This window comes from Dromaius novaehollandiae, chromosome 35 (genome assembly GCF_036370855.1).
Source record: "Dromaius novaehollandiae isolate bDroNov1 chromosome 35, bDroNov1.hap1, whole genome shotgun sequence".
In the NCBI taxonomy this organism is placed as follows: Eukaryota; Metazoa; Chordata; class Aves; order Casuariiformes; family Dromaiidae; genus Dromaius; species Dromaius novaehollandiae.
The window spans coordinates 308,618-323,750 of record NC_088134.1 but is presented as its reverse complement, the minus strand read 5'-3'; the positions used below and the strand labels follow the sequence as shown (position 1 = coordinate 323,750).

General features: G+C 70.8%; 1 protein-coding gene across 2 annotated transcripts in view; it reads left to right on the top strand.

Moving 5' to 3' along the window:
• Positions 1-15,133, top strand: part of PC (pyruvate carboxylase) — a 38,393-nt gene that overhangs the window by 11,361 nt on the left and 11,899 nt on the right. For both annotated transcript variants that reach the window (XM_064503147.1, XM_064503149.1), the window contains exons 10-16: positions 1,720-1,902; positions 3,275-3,419; positions 4,597-4,686; positions 7,155-7,376; positions 9,557-9,713; positions 10,593-10,833; positions 12,526-12,775. In XM_064503147.1, coding sequence (XP_064359217.1) covers positions 1,720-1,902; positions 3,275-3,419; positions 4,597-4,686; positions 7,155-7,376; positions 9,557-9,713; positions 10,593-10,833; positions 12,526-12,775 — 1,288 coding nt within the window. The remainder of the gene's footprint in view (positions 1-1,719; positions 1,903-3,274; positions 3,420-4,596; positions 4,687-7,154; positions 7,377-9,556; positions 9,714-10,592; positions 10,834-12,525; positions 12,776-15,133) is intronic.

Sequence of the window (15,133 nt, the reverse complement as noted above, 5' to 3'; positions counted from 1 at the left end):
GGGAGGGCACGGGCATCCCTGTGTCCCCACATGCCCCCCATGTCCCCGTGTCTCCATGTCCCCCCGTGTCTCCATGTCCCCTCGTGTCCCTGTGCGTGGTGGCAGCGCGGTGACATCGCGGTGACCTCGCGGTGACAGCGGTGTCCCCGTTGCGCAGGTGTTCTGCAGCGGGGAGGGCACGGGCATCCCTGTGTCCCCGTGTCTCCATGTCCCCCTGTCCCCGTGTCCCTCCGTGTCCCCATGTCCGTGTCCCCATGTCCGTGTCCCCGTGTGTGGTGGCATCGCGGTGACCTCGCGGTGACAGCGGTGTCCCCGTTGCGCAGGTGTTCCGCAGCGGGGAGGGCACGGGCATCCCTGTGTCCCCGTGTCTCCATGTCCCCCCATGTCCCCGTGTCCCCCCATGTCCCCATGTCCGTGTCCCTGTGCGTGGTGGCAGTGTGGTGACATCGCGGTGACCTCGCGGTGACAGTGGTGTCCCCGTTGCGCAGGTGTTCCGCAGCGGGGAGGGCATGGGCATCCCTGTGTCCCCGTGTCTCCATGTCCCCCCATGTCCCCCCGTGTCCCCATGTCCGTGTCCCTGTGCGTGGTGACATCGCGGTGACCTCGCGGTGACGGCGGTGTCCCCGTTGCGCAGGTGTTCCGCAGCGGGGAGGGCACGGGCATCCCTGTGTCCCCGTGTCTCCATGTCCCCCTGTCCCCGTGTCCCTCCGTGTCCCCATGTCCATGTCCCCGTGCATGGTGGCAGTGTGGTGGCATCGCGGTGACGGCGGTGTCCCCGTTGCGCAGGTGTTCCGCAGCGGGGAGGGCACGGGCATCCCTGTGTCCCCGTGTCTCCATGTCCCCCCATGTCCCCCCATGTCCCCATGTCCGTGTCCCTGTGTGTGGTGGCAGTGTGGTGACCTCGCGGTGACGGCGGTGTCCCCGTTGCGCAGGTGTTCCGCAGCGGGGAGGGCACGGGCATCCCTGTGTCCCCGTGTCTCCATGTCCCCCTGTCCCCGTGTCCCTCCGTGTCCCCATGTCCGTGTCCCCGTGCATGGTGGCAGTGTGGTGGCATCGCGGTGACGGCGGTGTCCCCGTTGCGCAGGTGTTCCGCAGTGGGGAGGGCACGGGCATCCCTGTGTCCCCGTGTCTCCATGTCCCCCCATGTCCCCCCATGTCCCCATGTCCGTGTCCCTGTGTGTGGTGGCAGTGTGGTGACCTCGCGGTGACAGCGGTGTCCCCGTTGCGCAGGTGTTCCGCAGCGGGGAGGGCACGGGCATCCCTGTGTCCCCGTGTCTCCATGTCCCCCTGTCCCCGTGTCCCTCCGTGTCCCCATGTCCGTGTCCCCGTGCATGGTGGCAGTGTGGTGGCAGCACGGTGACATCGCGGTGACAGCGCTGTCCCCGTTGCGCAGGTGTTCCGCAGCGGGGAGGGCACGGGCATCCCTGTGTCCCCGTGTCTCCATGTCCCCCTGTCCCCGTGTCCCTCCGTGTCCCCATGTCCGTGTCCCCGTGCATGGTGGCAGTGTGGTGGCAGCACGGTGACATCGCGGTGACAGCGCTGTCCCCGTTGCGCAGGTGTTCCGCAGCGGGGAGGGCACGGGCATCCCTGTGTCCCCGTGTCTCCATGTCCCCCTGTCCCCGTGTCCCTCCGTGTCCCCATGTCCGTGTCCCCGTGCATGGTGGCAGTGTGGTGGCAGCACGGTGACCTCGCGGTGACACTGCTGTCCCCGTTGCGCAGGTGTTCCGCAGCGGGGAGGGCATGGGCATCCGGCTGGACGGCGCCTCGGCCTTCCAGGGCGCCCTCATCTCGCCGCACTACGACTCGCTGCTGGTGAAGGTGGTGGCCCACGGCCCCGACCAGCCGGCCGCCGCCGCCAAGATGCGCCGCGCCCTCGCCGAGTTCCGCATCCGCGGCGTCAAGGTCCCCGCGCGGCGCCCGGGGGGCTCCTGCGACCCACGGGGGCGTGCGGGGGGCTCGGGGGGTGCACGGGGCTCGTGCAACACACGGGGGTGTGCGGGGGGCTCGTGCGATGCACGGGGACGTGCATGGGGCTCGGGGGGTGCACGGGGGCGTGCGGGGGGCTCGTGCGATGCATGGGGTGTGCACGGGGCTCGTGCGACCCACGGGGGCGTGCAGGGGGCTCGGGGGGTGCACGGGGGTGTGCACAGGGCTCGTGCGACGCACAGCAGCACGCATGGGGCTCGTGCAACACAGGGGTGCTCACGGGGCTCGTGCGACACACGGGGGTGTGTGGGGGGCTCGGGGGGTGCGTAGGGGTGTGCACGGGGCTCGTGCGATGCACAGCAGCATGCACGGGGCTCGTGTGATGCACAGGGGCGTGCGGGGGGCTCGGGGGGTGCACGGGAGTGTGCACGGGGCTCGTGCGACGCACGGGGGTGTGTGGGGGGCTCGGGGGGTGCGTAGGGGCGTGCACGGGGCTTGTGCGATGCACAGGGGTGCTCACGGGGCTTGTGCGATGCACGGGGTGTGCACAGGGCTCGTGCGATGCACAGCAGCATGCACGGGGCTCGTGCAACACATAGGGGTGCTCACGGGGCTCGTGCAACGCACAGGGGCGTGTGGGGGCTTGGGGGGTGCATAGGGTGTGCACGGGGCTCGTGCGACGCACAGGGGTGCTCACGGGGCTTGTGCAACGCACGGGGGTGTGCACGGGGCTCGTGCGATGCACAGCAGCACGCATGGGGCTCGTGCAACACATAGGGGTGCTCACGGGGCTCGTGCGACGCACGGGGGCGTGCGGGGGGCTCGGGGGTGCACGGGGGCGTGCACGGGGCTCGTGCAACACATAGGGGCGTGCACAGGGCTCGTGCGATGCACGGGGGTGTGCGGGGGGCTCGGGGGTGCACGGGTGTGCACGGGGCTCGTGCAACACATGGGGGTGCTCATGGGGCTTGTGCGACGCACGGGGGTGTGCACGGGGCTCGTGCGAGGCACAGGGGTGCTCACGGGGCTCGTGCAACGCACGGGGGTGTGCGCAGGGCTCATGCAATGCATAGGGGCACACACAGGGCTCGTGCAATGCACGGGGGTGTGCACAGGGCTCGTGCAATACATAGGGGCACACACAGGGCTCGTGCAATGCACAGGGGCGTGCACGAGGCTCAGGCGATGCACGGGGCACACACGGGGCTCGTGCAACACGTAGGGGCGTGCACGGGGCTCGTGCAACGCACGTGCGTGGCAGGGCCGCTCCTCGTGCGCGGCGGGGGCTCTCCCCGTGCACGGCGGCCCCCCCCCTTGCCCCCCCGCTCACGCGCGCGTGTCCCCGCAGACCAACATCCCCTTCCTGCAGAACGTGCTGGCCCACCCGCAGTTCCTGGCCGGCGCGGTGGACACGCAGTTCATCGACGAGAACCCCGAGCTCTTCCTGCTGCGCCCCGCGCACAACCGCGCCCAGAAGCTGCTCCACTACCTCGGTGGGGGGCCCGGGGGGGGGCCCGGGGGTCTCCAGGGGGTCTTGGGGGGGGTCCTGGGGTCTCCAGGGGGTCCCTGGGGGTCCTGGGGGGCCCCTGGGGGGGCCTGCAGGGTCTTGGGGGGTCTCTGGGGTCTCCAGGGGGTCCTGGGGGGTCCTGGAGGGTCTCTGGGGTCTCCAGGGGGTGTTAGGGGGGTCCTGGGGGGGTCTTGGGTGGTCCCTGGAGGATCTCTAGGGGGTCCCTGGGGTCTCCAGGGGGTCTTGGGGGGTCCCTGGGGGCTCCGTGGGGTCTCCAGTGGTTTCTGGGGGGGTCCCTGGGGTCTCCAGGGGGTCCTGGGGGGGTCTGGAGGGTCCCTGGAGGGTCCTGGGGGATCCTGGGGGCTCTAAGGGCTCCAGGGGGGGTCCCTGGGGTCTCCAGGGGGTCTTGGGGGGTCCCTGGGGGGTCCCTGGGGTCTCCAGGGGGTCCTGGGGGGCCCCTGGGGGGGCCTGCAGGGTTTTGGGGGGTCTCTGGTGTCTCCAGCGGGTCCTGGGGGGTCTCTGGGGGTCTCTGGGGTCCCTTAAGGGGCCCTGGGGGTCTTCAAGGGGTCCATAGGGGGGTCCTGGAGGGTCTCCGGGGGGTTCCTGGGATCTCCAGGGGGTCCTGGGGGGGTCTGGGGGGTCCTGGGGGACCCTGGGGGCTCTAAGGGCTCCAGGGGGGTCCCTGGAGGATCTCTAGGGGGTCCCTAGGGAGGTCCTGGGGGTCTTTGCAGGGTCCCCGGGGGGGGTTAGAGGGTCTCTGGGGTCTCTGGGGGGGGTCTGGGGGCCCCTGGAGTCTCCAGGGGGTCTTGGGGGGTCCCTGGAGGGTCTCTGGGGGGTCCCTGGGGTCCCTAGGGGGATCCTGGGGGGTTTACAGGGGTCTTGTGGGGTCCCTGGGACTCTTTGGGGTCCCTAGGGGCGTCCTGGGGGTCCCAGGAGTCCTGGGGGGGGTCCTGGGGGTCTTTGAGGGGTCCTGGGGGGGTTTCTGGGGTCCCTGGGGGTTCTCTGGGGTCTTGGGGGGGCCCTGGGGGCTCTAAGGGGCCCGGGGGGTCCTGGGGGTCTTTGAGGGTCCCTGGGGGGGATCAGGGGGATGGAGGGGGCCCTGGGGGGGGTCTTTGGGGTCCTGCGGGGGTCCCTGACCCCCCTGACCCCCCGCCCCCCCCCAGGGCACGTGATGGTGAACGGCCCCAGCACCCCGCTGCCCGTGAAGGCCAAGGCGGCGTCCGTGGAGCCCGTGCCCCCCCCCGTGCCCGTGGGTGAGTGTGCACACGCGTGTGCGAGCCGTGTTCCCCCCGCGCCCGTGGGTGAGTGTGCACACGCGTGTGCGAGCCATGTAACCCCCCGCGCCCGTGGGTGAGTGTGCACACGCGTGTGCGAGCCATGTAGCCCCCCGCGCCCGTGGGTGAGTGTGCACACGCGTGTGCAAGCCGTGTTCCCCCCCTCGGTGCCCATGGGCGAATGCCCACATGCGTGTGCTAGGCGTGTGCGGCACCCCACACTGCGGCTGTGCGAGGCGTCCCCGCGGGCGTGCAAGACGTGCACGGTGTCCCCACGGCGTGCGTGGTGTCCCCACGATGTGCACGGTGTCCCCACGGCATGCGCGGTGTCCCCGGGGGCGTGCAAGGCGTGTGCGATGTCCCTACGGTGTGCACGGTGTCCCCGGGGGCGTGCAAGGCGTGCGCGGTGTCCCCACGGTGTGCACAGTGTCCCCATGGCATGCACAGTGTCCCCAGGGCATGCGCGGTGTCCCCACGGCATGCATGGTGTCCCCATGGCATGCACAGTGTCCCCACGGCATGCACGATGTCCCCACAGCATGCGCGGTGTCCCCGGGGCATGCACGGTGTCCCCACAGTGTGTGTGGTGTCCCCAGGGCACGCACAGTGTCCCCAGGGCGTGCATGGTGTCCCCATGGTGTGCGCGGTGTCCCCAGGGCATGCACGGTGTCCCCGGGGGCGTGCGCGGTGTCCCCACGGTGTGCGTGGTGTCCCCGGGGCGTGCGCGGTGTCCCCGGGGGCGTGTGTGGTGTCCCCACGGCATGCACGATGTCCCCGGGGCATGCACGATGTCCCCAGGGCGTGCGCGGTGTCCCCAGGGCGTGCAAGGCGTGCATGGTGTCCCCATGGTGTGCGCGGTGTCCCCAGGGCGTGCGCGGTGTCCCCAGGGCGTGCAAGGCGTGCATGGTGTCCCCATGGTGTGCGCGGTGTCCCCGGGGCGTGCACGATGTCCCCAGGGCGTGCACGATGTCCCCATGGTGTGTGCGGTGTCCCCACGGCGTGCACGATGTCCCCACGGCATGCGCGGTGTCCCCACGGCATGCACGGTGTCCCCAGGGCATGCACGGTGTCCCCGGGGCGTGCGCGGTGTCCCCGGGGGCATGCACGGTGTCCCCACGGCATGCGCGGTGTCCCCACGGCATGCACGGTGTCCCCGGGGCGTGCGCGGTGTCCCCAGGGCATGCACGGTGTCCCCACGGCGTGCGCGGTGTCCCCACGGCATGCACGGTGTCCCCGGGGCGTGCGCGGTGTCCCCAGGGCATGCACGGTGTCCCCACGGCGTGCACGATGTCCCCACGGGCATGCACGGTGTCCCCGGGGTGTGCGCGGTGTCCCCGGGGCGCGCGCGGTGTCCCCACGGCATGCACAGTGTCCCCAGGGCATGCACGGTGTCCCCGGGGCGTGCACGGTGTCCCCACGGTGTGCACAATGTCCCCGGGGCATGCACGGTGTCCCCAGGGCATGCGCGGTGTCCCCGGGGCGTGCGCGGTGTCCCCGGGGCATGCACGGTGTCCCCACGGTGTGCACAATGTCCCCGGGGCGTGCGCGGTGTCCCCAGGGCATGCGCGGTGTCCCCGGGGCGTGCGCGGTGTCCCCAGGGCATGCGTGGTGTCCCCGGGGTGTGCGCGGTGTCCCCAGGGCATGCACGATGTCCCCACGGCATGCGCGGTGTCCCCACGGCGTGCGCGGTGTCCCCACGGCATGCATGGTGTCCCCGGGGCATGTGCAGTGTCCCCGGGGTGTGCACGATGTCCCCGGGGCGTGCGCGGTGTCCCCGGGGGCGTGTGCGGTGTCCCCACGGCATGCACGATGTCCCCAGGGCATGCGCGGTGTCCCCGGGGCGTGCGCGGTGTCCCCACGGCATGCACGATGTCCCCACGGCATGCACGGTGTCCCCACGGCATGCACGGTGTCCCCACGGCGTGCGCGGTGTCCCCGGGGGCGTGTGCGGTGTCCCCACGGCATGCACGATGTCCCCACGGCGTGCACGGTGTCCCCGGGGCGTGCGCGGTGTCCCCAGGGCATGCACGGTGTCCCCGGGGCGTGCACAATGTCCCCGGGGTGTGCGCGGTGTCCCCAGGGCGTGCGCGGTGTCCCCAGGGCATGCACGGTGTCCCCATTGCGTGCACGATGTCCCCACGGCGTGCACGATGTCCCCAGGGCGTGCACGATGTCCCCAGGGCGTGCGCGGCGTCCCCGGGGGCGTGCAAGGTGTGCGCGGTGTCCCCACGTCATGCACAGTGTCCCTGGGGTGTGCGCGGTGTCCCCAGGGCGTGCAAGGCGTGCGCGGCGTCCCCGGGGTGTGCACAATGTCCCTGGGGCGTGCGCGGTGTCCCCACGGCATGCATGGTGTCCCCACGGCATGCACGGTGTCCCTGGGGCGCGCGCGGTGTCCCCGGGGCGCGCGCGGTGCTGCCGGTGACGCGGCGCCGGTGACCCCGGTGCAGGGCCGCCGCCGTCGGGGCTGCGGGCGGTGCTGGCGCGCGACGGCCCGGGGGGCTTCGCCCGGGCGGTGCGGGCGCACCGGGGGCTGCTGCTCACCGACACGACCTTCCGCGACGCTCACCAGTCGCTGCTGGCCACCCGCGTGCGCAGCCGCGACCTGGCCCGCGTCGCCCCCTTCGTGGCCCACGCCTTCCCCCGCCTCTTCAGCGTCGAGAACTGGGGCGGTGAGCGGGCGCGCGCGTGCCGGGGGCGGGGCTTGCACCAGAGGGGGGCGGGGCTTGCACTAGGGGGCGGGGCTTGCACGAGGGAGTGAGGTTTTCACGAGGCGAATGGAGGTGGGAGGTTGCACCGGGGCAGGGTGGACGGAGTGGAATGTGCACGGGGTGGGCGGGGCTTGCACCAGTGGGAGGGGCTTGCACTAGGGGGCGGGGCTTGCGCCAGAGGGGGGGCGGGGCTTGCACGAGAGGGGGCGGGGCTTGCACCGGGGAGTGAGGTTTTCACGAGGCGAATGGGGTGGGAGGTTGCACCAGGGGCAGGATGGATGGAGTGCGATGTGCATGAAGTGGGCGGGGCTTGCACTAGGGGGCGGGGCTTGCACCAGGAGGGAGGGGCTTGCACTAGGGGGAGGGGCTTGCACGAGAGGGGGCGGGGCTTGCACCGGGGAGTGAGGTTTTCGCGAGGCGAATGGGGGTGGGAAGTTGCACCAGGGGCAGGATGGATGGAGTGCGATGTGCATGAAGTGGGCGGGGCTTGCACTAGGGGGCGGGGCTTGCACCAGGAGGGAGGGGCTTGCACCAGAGGGGGCGGGGTTTGCACGAGAGGGGGGGCGGGGCTTGCACCGGGGAGTGAGGTTTTCACGAGGCGAATGGAGGTGGGAGGTTGCACCGGGGCAGGATGGATGGGGCGGGATGTGCAGGAGGTGGGCGGGGCTTGCACCAGGAGGGAGGGGCTTGCACCAGGGGGTGGGGCTTGCACGAGAGGAGGCGGGGCTTGCACGAGGCGAATGGAGGTGGGAGGTTGCACCGGGGCAGGATGGACGGGGTGGGATGTGCATGGGGTGGGCGGGGCTTGCACCAGGAGGGAGGGGCTTGCACTAGGGGGAGGGGCTTGCATGAGAGGGGGCGGGGCTTGCACCAGGCAATGAGGTTTTCACGAGGCGAATGGGGTGGGAAGTTGCACCAGGGGCAGGATGGACGGGGCGGGATGTGCACAGGGGGGCAGGGCTTGCACTGGGGGTGGGGCTTGCACTAGGGGCGGGGCTTGCACGAGAGGGGGCGGGGCTTGCACCGGGGAGTGAGGTTTTCACGAGGCGAATGGGGGTGGGAGGTTGCACCAGGGCAGGATGGACGGGGTGGGATGTGCATGAGGTGGGCGGGGCTTGCACTGGAGGTGGGGCTTGCACTAGGGGAGGGGCTTGCACTAGGGGAGGCGGGGCTTGCACCGGGGAGTGAGGTTTTCGCGAGGCGAATGGGGTGGGAGGTTGCACCGGGGCAGGATGGACGGGGTGGGATGTGCATGGGGTGGGTGGGGTTTGCACTAGTGGGCGGGGCTTGCACCAGGAGGGAGGGGCTTGCACTAGGGGGAGGGGCTTGCACGAGAGGGGGCGGGGCTTGCACCAGGGAGTGAGGTTTTCACGAGGCGAATGGGGTGGGAAGTTGCACCAGGGGCAGGATGGACGGGGCGGGATGTGCACAGGGGGGCGGGGCTTGCACTGGGGGTGGGGCTTGCACAGGGGGCGGGGTTTGCACGAGAGGGGGCGGGGCTTGCACCGGGGAGTGAGGTTTTCACGAGGCGAATGGAGGTGGGAGGTTGCACCGGGGCAGGATGGACGGGGTGGGATGTGCACAGGTGGGCGGGGCTTGCACTGGAGGTGGGGCTTGCACTAGGGGAGGGGCTTGCACTAGGGGAGGCGGGGCTTGCACCGGGGAGTGAGGTTTTCGCGAGGCGAATGGGGTGGGAAGTTGCACCGGGGCAGGATGGACAGGGGGCCTTCGGCCTCGCACCAGGCTTGCTCGGAGGGGCGGCCCCCTCGCACGAGGGCCCTCTCCCTTGCACCAGGGCCATTCCCCCTTGCACGAGGGGGCTCTCGCTTGCACGAGGGCCCCCTTGCATGAGGAATGTTTCTTTTGCACGAGGGCCGTCCCCCTTGCACGAGGGCAGCCCCCTTGCACGAGGGGCATTCCCCCTTGCACGAGGGTCCCCCCTTGCACGAGGCCCCCCTTGCATGAGGGCATCCCACTTGCACGAGGGCCCCCCTTGCACGAGGGCCGTCTCTCTCGCACGAGGGCATCCCACTTGCACGAGGGTCCCCCCCTTGCACGAGGGCCCCCCCTCGCACGAGGCCCCCCCCGGCCCGAGGGCGCTGTCCCCCGCGGGGGGTGACGCTGACGGCGGTGTCCCGCAGGTGCCACCTTCGACGTGGCCATGCGCTTCCTGCACGAGTGCCCCTGGCAGCGGCTGCGCGACCTGCGGCGCCTCATCCCCAACGTCCCCTTCCAGATGCTGCTGCGCGGCGCCAACGCCGTCGGCTACACCAACTACCCCGACAACGTCGTCTACCGGTGACACACGGGGACACGGGGACATGGGGACACGGGGGGACACGGGGACATGGGACGCGGGGGGACGCGGGGCGCCAACGCCGTCGGCTACACCAACTACCCCGACAACGTCGTCTACCGGTGACACGGGGACACCGGGGGGACACGGGGGGGACACGGGGACATGGGACACGGGGGGACACGGGGACATGGGACACGGGGGGACACGGGGCGCCAACGCCGTCGGCTACACCAACTACCCCGACAACGTCGTCTACCGGTGACACGGGGACATGGGGACATGGGGACACGGGACTTGGGGGGACCCGGGGGACCCCCATGGCCCCCGTGACCCCCATGAGTGACCCCTGTGTGACCCCTGTGTGATCCCTGTGACCCCCGTGACCCCCGTGACCCCCCAGTTTGTCCCCCCCAAGTGCAGGTTCTGCGAGGTGGTGGCGGCCAACGGCATGGACATGATGTCCCCGTGTCCCTCATGTCCCCCGGTGTCCCCATGACCTCCCATGACCTCCATGACCTCCCCTGACCCCCGTGCCCCCCCTGACCCCCCCAATTCGTCCCCCCAGGTTCTGCGAGGTGGCGGCGGCCAACGGCATGGACATGGTGTCCCCGTGTCCCCCGGTGTCCCCATGACCTCCCATGACCCCCATGACCTCCCATGACCTCCCACGACCTCCCATGACCCCCCGTGTCCCCCGTGTCCCCCCCAGGTTCTGCGAGGTGGCGGCGGCCAACGGCATGGACATGGTGTCCCCGTGTCCCCTGTGTCCCCCTGACCCCCGTGTCCCCATGACCTCCCATGACCCCCATGACCTCCCATGACCCCCACGACCTCCCATGACCCCCTGGTGACCCCCAGTGTCCCCCGTGTCCCCCCAGGTTCTGCGAGGTGGCGGCGGCCAACGGCATGGACATCTTCCGCGTCTTCGACTCGCTCAACTACGTGCCCAACCTGCTGCTGGGCGTGGAGGCGGCGGGCCGCGCCGGCGCCGTGGTCGAGGCCGCCATCTCCTACACGGGCGACGTGGCCGACCCGGCCCGCACCAAGTACGGCCTCGACTACTACCTGGCGCTGGCCCGCGAGCTCGTCGCCGCCGGCACCCACATCCTCTGCATCAAGGTGGGCCCGGGGGGGGGTCTCGGGGGGATGTTGGGGGGCCCTGGGGGGTGGGGAGGGGGGATTGGGGGTCCCAGGGGGGATATTGGGGGGCCTTGGGGGGATATTGGGGGTCCCTGGGGGGATATTGGGGGGCCCTGGGGGGTGGGGAGGGGGGATTGGGGGTCCCTGGGGGGATATTGGGGGTTCCTGGGGGGATACTGGGGGGCCTTGGGGGGATATTGGGGGGCCCTGGGGGGTGGGGAGGGGGGATTGGGGGTCCCTGGGGGGATATTGGGGGGCCTTGGGGGGATATTGGGGGGCCCTGGGGGGTGGGAAGGGGGGATTGGGGGTCCCTGGGGGGATATTGGGGGGCCTTGGGGGGATATTGGGGGCCTTGGGGGGTGGGAAGGGGGGATTGGGGGTCCCTGGGGGGATATTGGGGGGCCCTGGGGGGATATTGGGGGGCCCTGGGGGGTGGGGAGGGGGGATTGGGGGTCCCTGGGGGGATATTGGGGGGCCTTGGGGAGATATTGGGGGGCCCTGGGGGGTGGGAAGGGGGGATTGGGGGTCCCAGGGGGGATATTGGGGGGCCTTGGGGGGATGTTGGGGGGCCCTGGGGGGTGGGGAGGGGGGATTGGGGGTCCCTGGGGGGATATTGGGGGGCCTTGGGGAGATATTGGGGGGCCCTGGGGGGTGGGAAGGGGGGATTGGGGGTCCCTGGGGGGATATTGGGGGTCCCAGGGGGGATATTGGGGGGCCTTGGGGGGTGAGGAGGGGGGATTGGGGGTCCCAGGGGGGATATTGGGGGGTCTCGGGGGGATGTTGGGGGGCCCTGGGGGGTGGGGAGGGGGGATTGGGGGTCCCCAGGGGGATACTGGGGGTTCCTGGGGGTATATTGGGGAGCCCTGGGGGGTGGAGAGGGGGGATTGGGGGTCCCTGGGGTGCAGGGAGGGGATGTTGGGTGTCCCCGGGAGGATATTGGGGCCCTTGGGGGTCCCTGGGGTGCCGGGAGGGGGCACAGGGGCCCCCCGGGGTGCAGGGAGGGGATGTTGGGGGTGCCAGGAGGGAGTTTGGGAGTGCGGGGAAGGGTTTAGGGGTGCCAGGAGGGTCCATGGGGGTCCCCCAAGGTGCAGGGAAGGGTTTGGGGGTGCCAGGAGGGAGTTTGGGGGTGCGGGGAAGGGTTTGGGGGTGCAGGGAGGGGGTTTGGGGGTGCCAGGAGGGTGCATGGGGGCCCCCCAAGGTGCAGGGAAGGGTTTGGGGGTGCAGGGAAGGGTTTGGGGTGCCAGGAGGGGGCTGGGTGTGCAGGGAGGGGCTTTGGGGGGTCGTTGGGGTGCAGGGAAGGGTTTGGGGGTGCCAGGAGGGGGGTTTGGGGGTGCCAGGAGGTGCCACGGGAGCCCCCCAAGGTGCAGGGAAGGGTTTGGGGGTGCAGGGAAGGGTTTGGGGGTGCCAGGAGGGGGGTTTAGGGGTGCCAGGAGGGTGCATGGGAGCCCCCCAAGGTGCAGGGAGGGGTTTGGGGGTGCACGGAGGGGTTTGGGGGTGCCAGGAGGGGGGTTTAGGGGTGCCAGGAGGGTCTACGGGGGCCCCCCAAGGTGCAGGGAGGGGTTTGGGGGTGCACGGAGGGTTTTGGGAGGGCAGGGAAGGGTTTAGGGATGCCAGGAGGGTCCACGGGGTCCCCCGCCACCCCCCTGACCCCCCCCCCGTGCCCCCCCCCAGGACATGGCGGGGCTGCTGACGCCGGAGGCGGCGCGGCTGCTGGTGGGGGCCCTGCGGCAGCGCTTCCCCGAGCTGCCGCTGCACGTGCACAGCCACGACACGGCCGGCGCCGCCGTGGCCTCCATGCTGGCCGCCGCCGCCGCCGGTGCCGACGTGGTGGACGTGGCCGTCGACGCCATGGCCGGCATGACCTCGCAGCCCAGCATGGGCGCCCTGGTGGCCTGCGCCCGCGGCACCCCCCTCGACACCGGTACGTCGCCCCCGCGCTCCCCGCGGTCTTCGTGGCCCTTGTGGTCCTCGTTCCCATCCCCGTGGTCCTCACGGTCCCCGCGGTCCTCGTGGTCCCCATCCCCGTGGTCCCTATGGTCCTTGTGGTCCTCGTTCCCATCCCCGTGGTCCTCATGGTCCTCGTGGTCCCCATCCCCATGGTCCCTGTGGTCCTCACGGTCCCCGCGGTCCTCGTGGTCCCCATCCCCGTGGTCCCTGTGGTCCCTGTGGTCCTCGTTCTCATCCCCATGGTCCCCATGGTCCTCGTGGTCCCCATCCCCATGGTCCCTGTGGTCCTCACGGTCCCCGTGGTCCTCGTGGTCCCCATCCCCATGGTCCCTGTGGTCCCTGTGGTCCTCGTTCTCATCCCCATGGTCCCCATGGTCCTTGTGGTCCCCATCCCCATGGTCCCTGTGGTCCTCACGGTCCCCGTGGTCCTCGTGGTCCCCATCCCCATGGTCCCTGTGGTCCCTGTGGTCCTCGTTCTCATCCCCATGGTCCCCATGGTCCTTGTGGTCCCCATCCCCATGGTCCCTGTGGTCCTCACAGTCCCCGTGGTCCTCGTGGTCCCCATCCCCATGGTCCCTACGGTCCTTGTGGTCCTCGTTCTCGTCCCCATGGTCCTCACGGTCCCCGTGGTCCTCGTGGTCCCCATCCCCGTGGTCCCTGTGGTCCCTGTGGTCCTCGTTCTCGTCCCCGTAGTCCCCATGGTCCTCATCATCCTTGTCCCCATCCCCGTGGTCCCCATGGTCCCCATGGTCCTCATGGTCCCTGTGGTCCTCATTCTCGTCCCCATGGTCCCCATGGTCCCCATGGTCCTTGTGGTTCCCATCCCCGTGGTCCCCATGGTCCTCATGGTCACCGTGGTCCCCATGGTCCTTGTGGTCCCCATCCCCATGGTCCCTGTGGTCCTCGTGGTCCCCATCCCCATGGTCCCTGTGGTCCTTGTGGTCCTCGTTCCCCTCCCCGTGGTCCCCATGGTCCTCGTGGTCCCCATGGTCCTCGTGGTCCCCATCCCCATGGTCCCCGTGGTCCTCAAGGTCCCCGTGGTCCCCATGGTCCTTGTGGTCCCCATCCCCGTGGTCCCTGTGGTCCCTGTGGTTCTCGTTCTCGTCCCCGTCGTCCCCATGGTCCTCGTGGTCCCCATCCCCATGGTCCCTATGGTCCTTGTGGTCCTCGTTCCCATCCCCGCGGTCCCCGCGGTCCCTGTGGTCCCCATCCCCGTGGTCCTCACGGTCCCCATGGTCCTCGTGGTCCCCATCCCCATGGTCCCTGTGGTCCCTGTGGTCCTCGTTCTCGTCCCCGTGGTCCCCATGGTCCCCATGGTCCCCGTGGTCCCCATGGTCCTTGTGGTCCCCATCCCTGTAGTCCCTGTGGTCCCCATGGTCCCCGTGTCCCCGTGTCAGGCATCGAGCTGGAGCGGGTGTTCGAGTACAGCCCCCATGGTCCATGTCCCCATCCCCGTGGTCCCCGAGGTCCCCGAGGTCCCCGTGGTCCCCATGGTCCCCGTGTCCCCGTGTCAGGCATCGAGCTGGAGCGGGTGTTCAAGTACAGCCGCCACGGTCCATGTCCCCATCCCCGTGGTCCCCGAGGTCCCCAAGGTCCCCGAGGTCCCCGTGGTCCCCACGGTCCCCGTGTGCCCGTGTCAGGCATCGAGCTGGAGCGGGTGTTCGAGTACAGCCGCCATGGTCCATGTCCCCATCCCCGAGGTCCCCAAGGTCCCCGAGGTCCCCGTGGTCCTCACGGTCCCCGTGTGCCCGTGTCAGGCATCGAGCTGGAGCGGGTGTTTGAGTACAGCCGCCATGGTCCATGTCCCCATCCCCGTGGTCCCCGAGGTCCCCGAGGTCCCTGTGGTCCCCATGGTCCCCACGGTCCCCGTCCCCGAGGTCCCCGAGGTCCCCAAGGTCCCTGAGGTCCCCGAGGTCCCCAAGGTCCCCGAGGTCCCCGAGGTCCCCGTGGTCCTCACGGTCCCCGTGTGCCCGTGTCAGGCATCGAGCTGGAGCGGGTGTTCGAGTACAGCCCCCGTGGTCCATGTCCCCATCCCCGTGGTCCCTGAGGTCCCCAAGGTCCCCGAGGTCCCCATGGTCCTCACGGTCCCCGTGTGCCCGTGTCAGGCATCGAGCTGGAGCGGGTGTTCGAGTACAGCCGCCATGGTCCATGTCCCCATCCCCGAGGTCCCCAAGGTCCCCGAGGTCCCCGTGGTCCTCACGGTCCCCGTGTGCCCGTGTCAGGCATCGAGCTGGAGCGGGTGTTTGAGTACAGCCGCCATGGTCCATGTCCCCATCCCCGTGGTCCCCGAGGTCCCCGAGGTCCCTGTGGTCCCCATGGTCCCCACGGTCCC